Source organism: Myripristis murdjan, chromosome 6 (assembly GCF_902150065.1).
Source record: "Myripristis murdjan chromosome 6, fMyrMur1.1, whole genome shotgun sequence".
NCBI lineage: Eukaryota > Metazoa > Chordata > Actinopteri > Holocentriformes > Holocentridae > Myripristis > Myripristis murdjan.
In genome coordinates this window covers 6,439,547-6,446,877 of record NC_043985.1, presented here as the reverse complement: position 1 = coordinate 6,446,877, position 7,331 = coordinate 6,439,547, and the positions used below count along the sequence as shown (strand labels likewise).

The window sequence follows — 7,331 nt, the reverse complement described above, 5'->3', positions numbered from 1 at the left end:
TATAAGCCCACGTGTCCCACAAAACTCAGTTTTTCAGGAACAAACTTGACTTTATCTTCATGTTTTTCCTGGAACACGGAGGAACGCAGGATCTCCCCCCTCAGTGAAAGTGCACCTTCAGACACGAATGCACCGTCCCTGTTGGCTAAACATGGCTTTTTTTTCTCTGTATTCATAACAGCAATTTCCCCCGTGGAAGCTCTGCGCTGTGGATGCAGGGCTTACCTCTGCAGACTCTGCAGATTCCTCTGTGCACGTCGGACGGAGCCCAGAGGAGCAGGGTGTGGCGTGAAATCATCAAGGAGATGCGTCGCTGCCTGCGATGGGAAATTACAAGCTTCACAAGGAGAAAAGTGTGGAACTCCCATGGCTGGACTGAAGTGAACGTGCAGGCATCAGTGATGCAGCGTGTTGGAGTAGAGCTGTATTACCTGGCAGGAATATGAATTATCAGTCCACCTGAAAGTTGCTCATGAAAGAGGGCATTACAATCCTCATTGGTTTGAAATGAGTCTTATCTTCAGTGCTCAGATCTTGTTTTTCTTCAAATAAGGTCTAAGTGGGATGAAATAATCCCACTTATTTCCAACACTATTCCAACTTGTTTCCAGAATTTCCTCAATCAAGTGTCATTTTCCTGTTCAGAGCAGCTGATCTATAGTTATACTTGTTCCCAGAAAAAGTCCTTGAATAAGCAAAACTGCATATGAAATAGATTGTTATGGGGATTACCTCAGCTCACTGATATTTTTTTTTTACCTTGTTTGAAGGAAAACAAGATTTTAACTCTGAATTAGAGACAAAATGACTGGAGACGGGGTGTTTTTTTTTTTCAGTTGAAGTGGTAGTGTTAACATTCACTGTATAGCTGCTGTCTGTGCATTCAGGCGCTGTGGTTTGTCCCATTGTAATTTATGCAAGCGTTCATGCAGGAGCTACCAGAAAACCGCAATTAAACACAATTGTGCATAACGACTATGTCGGGAGAGCCAATACACACATGCAAATATTCCCTGGGATTCTCATAAACATACACACCTTTCACTATAAAAAGTTTTGGCCCAGAGGTGTGTAAATAATCTTTTCATCTAAAGCCATACTTGAAACCCCAAACCTGTTTTTTCCCGTGTGTGTTTGGCCATGGGGAGAAGTTAGCCCTCAAATGACACGTAAAAAAATATAATAAAAAAAAGTTGTTCACACACACATACAGTTTTCAAACACGTCAGTCATGCTGAATAAAAGCCACACCACAGGCCGAGTAGGTTTTGCTGTTTTGCTGTTTATTTCAACACTAACAGTTTAATATTGCGCTGAGTGGCGTTCAGATGCCGCCATGGTGCATCTCACTGTGCATGAAGCTTCACAGAGTTAGAACGCTGATCTAGAGCCATCTACCTAGCAAGACTGGGCTGAACATCATGGATTTAAAAGCCCTGGCTGTCCCCCCGATACGTCCTGATCAAGCCACAGACACAGGCCGCTCTGGGAACAGCAGGATAGAGCTAGGACTGCACCTCACTCCACGTGCTGCTGCCCTCCATCGGGAAAACAGCATCTCCTCTAATGCTGGTTGGTGTTACAAAGTTATTACTTCTCACCGTTTTAACAGTTAGACAGTCAAACATTGAAAAGTCAGTATGACAGGCTGGCAAAACTACAGGACAGATGTCACGATTTGGTTCAAGGATGACCTCAGAATATGCAGTATGTTTTCAGTTCCGACATGTGTCTCCTGGTTTTCGTTTGTTTGCTTGTTAATTTGCATGCGTATCTATGCAAGTCCTTCAAGTGCATGTAGGAAGCACAGTTTAGGCTACTATTGCTTTGAGACATCGGTCTCCAAGGAACGTGTAAAGAGGGAAGGGAGAATATGCTGCTGAGTACCAAGTGAGCCCAAACTGGTGCTGAGTCTGGACAAAAATGGTGCGGTGGTCATTGTTTTGAACGGGTTCAACATCCCTTTGTTTATGCCTTACTTAACAGGTTACTGCCCCAGCCAGCTCAGAATTATGAGTCATTTGTCTGCTGCATATTTGACATACGAGTTTGTACAATTCAAACTTGCATGTGGCTAACATCAGCATGGTGTGACTAGAGCTGAGCTTCACATGAGGCTTTATGCTGCTGCTGGAAACACTCCTGATGTTTTGATACCATTAACAAAGACAACTAATGTGATCACGGGACAAAACACACCAGTCTGCATTGTGCGAAGTGTGCTTTGTTATATAGTTGAATCTCTGTCCTGTCAGAGGTCAAACAGCAGAGGTATAGTGGTTTATTGTGGGATTTTCCGTGCCCGTCCCACTGACTTCAGTGTTAGAGGCAGCAAACTGAAACTGACACTCTGATGTGTCGCCGCTTCCTTCTTTACACGCTCCTTGTTTGTTTCCAGGATGTAAAAACTGAGTCACAATGATGCTGTGTTAATTTCAACTGTGAGATCAGAATTCCCACCTTGTAAATTTCCAACCTGCCACAGTGTTGTGTTCGCTGTGTCAGCTTGAGAAACACTGACGGGGACAAGAGGAAGAAACTCTGCATTTTCCTCCATCGGGGAAACCAGAAGACCAAAAGACCAAAGTCTTGCTCAAGTAGTAAATGAACATTCTTATATTGATTCAGTTATTGCGTTGGTGTAAATTGGAAGCATTTGTAGCTTATATGTGCGTTTCAATGCAGGGAGAGTAGTTGCCATATGTGTGTGCTCTGACATCACTTGAACTGAAATCGCAGAAACCAGAGCTCTGAAATGATACCTGAACTTGTCATCCTCAACTGGACAACACATTGTTTTTGTTTTTTTGTTCCTAGGTCAGAGTTCAGTTTTTAACAAGTTGCAATGAACGCAGCAAAGGCATTGAAGAGGTTACCTCAGTGTCACAACTTTGACAGACAGAAAACTCCACTAAGTAAGGCCGATTTTCCCCAAAAGCATCTTCATTTGTTTACAGGTTTCTGCTGACTGGAAAGCATTTCTACAAAAAAAAAAAAAAAGTCTATTTCTTCAAAACTGTTGGATTTAAGATGAACAACTATATTATCAAGTCAAGTATCCTGTAGAGAAACCATGAATTAAGTGAATTAATAGTTCATATGCCCCATTAAATCATTTCAACCATATTTGAGTCCACTAATGTTTGTCTGGTCTGGCTGGGGTGCTGATATCAGCTGAGCACTCCTCCTTCTCCTCCTCCACTCTCCTTGTAAGATAAAAAAAAAACTGTAAGCTCTCTACTGTAAAAAAACAAAAACAAAAAACAAAAAAACAAAGACACATCCAAGATGAGTGAGAAGATGCTTTTCAAAGAAACAAACCCCCGGTCCCGTTTGCCATGTCAGAAGGCCCAAAGCAATGCCAATCAACAATCTATTGCCAGATTTACACTAATGCAAAAATCTCTGTGTGGAAGAGGCCACGCTGAATGTGATTCTTCCTGTTTTTAACAAAAAAACTGAAACAAAATCAGAACTATCAATTTTTTGTACCTGTGTAAATCCCACCTCCGACACTCGACAAATACAGGACAGAGTGAAAGCTGCTGATCCTCCGTCCAGCTCTGCAATGTGGTTCAATAAATATGACTTTGTTGTGCTTGGGAGACAGATACCACATTTATACTGTGAGGACAATATCACACAATCTATCAGCTGTGCCGAGCAGCCAGGCCGGGGTCAGCGGTGCTACTCCAAATCAAAACAACACACCAATCCGGTTTTCATTACTCAGAAAACAACTGATAACCAAAAAAAAAAAAAAGACTTGACTGACTGACTGACACAAAATCGAGAAAGCCGTGCAGCGCTGGATAATAACTCAGAGTGGATGCCGGGATTACAATCGGTGTCATTCATATTTTGAAGAGACTAAGTGAATTGATCCCACCCCTGGTAGCATTTCAAAACAGCTTCTGCAGTATGTTTGCAGCTGGCCTGTCTATCCGTAATGGAGCTGATGGCAGACCGTCCATTAAGGTACACTTGATGCCGACTCTTTAAAGGAAACCCTTCTGATCACGGTTACCGGATTTGCTTCATATATTTCAGTACTTTCAGCTAATAATCACCCAGACTTCCTACTGTTATCAAGTCTTTCTACACATTTGATCAAGTATACCTTAATGTTAGTTTCTCACTGTAGGCTATGCATTATACGTGGCTTATTATAATACTCTAGGTTGGCTATTCCTCATATATGTGATGCTTTATTGAAAGTCAGGAAGCTACCTTCTCTCTTGCTTTCCTCCACTGGGAGGTGAGAGGTCAAAGGTCAGCTAAAGAACAGCAGCCCTGCAGCAGGGCGTTTGCTCACTTGAACCTGCGGCTTGAACTCCAGCTGCTGGTCTCTCGAACCACTAGATCATTTCCCCCTGCTAGCTTATTGTGCAATGACTACATATAGGATTTATTGCTATAGAATTACAGTGTCCATATTGAGGTGCATTTTGGACAGGGACGAGAACATCATTTCCCCAGTATTGCCAACACTGATTTCACTGCCCCTGAGTTTGTTTGAGCTGCATAAAACCAGTTAGTCTACACCAGTGACTCGCACACCGGGGGGTTGTCAGAGTCCTGGCTGTGCATGGAGCTCAGACCTGTGTCCGAGTCCTCGTCGTTGGTGTTGCAGGTTTTCGACAGACCTCTGACCTGCTCCACCCAGCCGCCGCTCTTCTCCACCGACGCCGGCTCAGCCTCAGCCTCGGCCTCGGCGCTCACCTCACCGGGCTCGGCCTTGACATCCTCAGCGGTCAGTGTGCTGTTCACCTGCTCTATCTCCATGGTTTCCACTTTGGCCAGTAGATCCAGCAGTTCTCTCTCCCTGGCCTCCCAGAGTGCCAGACTCAGGTCCAAGTCCTCCTTCATGGCCTCCAGGTCGGTGTTGAGCCTCAGGCCGATGTACAGGCTGGTGTCCAGCTGCGTTTTGATCCTCTCCTCCTCCAGCGCCAGCTCGTTCTCGGACAGACTCTCCACGTCGGGCTCCGCGGCGGGGGGAGCGGCAGCGGCGGCGGCGGACGCGGCAGAGAGGCAAATGTCCACCGAGTCCGCCGCGCTGTCCTTGTCCCGTCCCGCCGCCGCTCCGCGCTCCTCGCGCCGCCGTTTCATCCACCGCCGGTTGAGTTCCTCCTGGATCTCTCCGGTGATGCTGTCCACGAGCGCCTCGCGCTCCGCCAGCTCCTCCTGCAGCCGCACCACCTCCTCACACCTGCGCGCGTACTCCTCGAACTGCGCGAGCGTCTCCGCCGTGCACCGCGCGTCCTGCCGCTCCGCTTTGCGTTTACAGTCCGAGGAGGCGGCCGGAGTCTCCGCCGAGGGCTCCACCAGGTATGTGTCCTGCACATAGTTCACTCCGTGCCTCTTGATCCGGTCAAAGTGCACTTTGGCCTCGTACCTCTCGATCTCCCGGTCCAGCTCCTTGATCCTCTGGATCTGCTGGCGGATGGTGTGATCCTGGGAGATCACCAGATGAACCAGCGTCTCCATCTTCTCCACGGAGCTCTTGTCTTTCGAAAGAGCCTCCTCTTTCTTTTTGTTCATTTTGTCCAACTTCCTGAACGCTTTCCTGACGATGCGTCTCTGTTTCTCCTGTGACAGGTTAGCGGCGGCGGCAGCGGCGCTCCAGCAGGTCCTGGCGGTGCCCTTGAGCACCCCGCCGGGGCCGCCGCTGTCCCGGCTCTGGACAACACGGGCCTCGGCGCTCCGGGGCCCGTTGTTGGGCAACGACGCATCGCTTTTCACCAGGACGAAGCGGACGTTCTCCTGCTCGTCTCCCCAGGCGCTCCACAGCCGCAGGATTTTGGTTTTGTTGGGTAAAATCCTCTCGAAGCCCCTCCATTTCTCCACCACGCAGTAGGACTGAGGGGAGCCGGACAGCATCGCCGCCGAGGCGCCCTGCCGCAGGTTCTGGTCCTCCAGCAGGACTTTGACCACGTCGGCGCAGGTCGTGCGCTTCGACAGGCCGGAGACAAGCTTCTCCTCCCGGCAGACCCACACCGAGATCTTCCCCTCCTCCGGCTCCATCTCCCGTTCGGCTCAACTCCGAGAGGAAAAAGTTACTTTAGTGAATCCTGTGTCTGAGTGAGGCAGGAGGTAAAACAAGCAGCGAAAAAACTTTAGATCGGCTCCATTCTCAGCTGAGTTTGAACAAAATATAACAACCTATAGGAGAAATGGTAATAAAACTCATTCAAAACAAGAAGTTTCAGCGCTCCTCTCCCACAAGTCCCAACAAACCCAGTGAAGGACAGTCAGAGTCGTTAAAGAAATTACATCCCTTCATGTTATTCCAGCGGTAGGTGCCCGAGCGGACTACCATCTTCCCGGGACGTCATCCCTCTCTGTCCTGGAGGATTGGTCTCCCCAGCCCCGCACACTGTCCCGGAGAGGAGCGGAGCGGTGCGTCCTTCCTCCCGGTAGACGCGCGTTACTCTGTCTGCTGTGTGTGGGGAAAAAAACAGGAGGGTGCTGTACCGAGCAACGACACGGACACGCCTCTCTCTCTCTCTCTCTCTCTCTCTCTCTCTCTCTCTCTCTCTCTCTCTCTCTCTCTCTCTCTCACACACACACACACACACACACACACACACACACACACACACACACACACAAATCTACAGCCTACACTGAATGTGACGTGGGAGTGAAGACAAGGTTGCTTGGTTATTGTTTGATTCTATAACAACAGTTCATTCTCATAGGATTAAGACACTTGCAGCACAATTTTATAATGTGCTGCACTGCACAGTGTCAGAGGTCATGACTGGGATTAGGAATTCAAATAACCAAAACCAGCAGCCAATAATCTCCAGCCTACAATGCTTCAGTCAGGACCGAAGATGCATGCTGCAGTACTTTTCCGTAAGTTCACTACTCATGCAGTCCTGCTGCTCTCTGGCTTTGTGCAAGAGCGGAACTACCAACCCTGCATTATTATTACAGCCTGCAGTTTCACAACCCCCATGCAGCTGACTGTTTAGGGATGATAAAGCTTAAAACTGACTGCAAGCACAGGGAAATCCACCACCGCAGACTCTTTATGTGGTGTCTAGTCCCATTATCCTTCCTTTGAGCCGTTTCCACTACACACAAATGTATATGTGGAGAATGAAACTCGTAAAAGGATTTATCTGTATTAAGAGGATGTCTTTTGTGTGTGTGTGTGTGTGTGTGTGTGTGTGTGTGTGTGTGTGTGTGTGTGTGTGTGTGTGTGTGTGTGTGGTCAGTGGTGCATACATTAGTAGCATGGTTTCATCCCAACCACACACCACTGGTCTATCTTTGTGTATAACCTAAGCTAACCCAGAGTAAAGGCATCAGGCCAGGATTGT

The 7,331-nt window shown here is 47.6% G+C and overlaps 1 protein-coding gene across 1 annotated transcript; it reads right to left on the bottom strand.

Annotated features, from left to right (window-relative positions):
* Positions 1–1,284: 1,284 nt before the first annotated feature.
* On the bottom strand, positions 1,285–6,409 carry LOC115361248 (ras association domain-containing protein 10-like). Its single transcript, XM_030054624.1, has one exon. It carries the CDS (start codon positions 6,022–6,024, stop codon positions 4,540–4,542), a length of 1,485 nt encoding a protein of 494 aa, XP_029910484.1. The 5' UTR covers positions 6,025–6,409; the 3' UTR covers positions 1,285–4,539.
* Between the last annotated feature and the right edge of the window lie 922 nt (positions 6,410–7,331).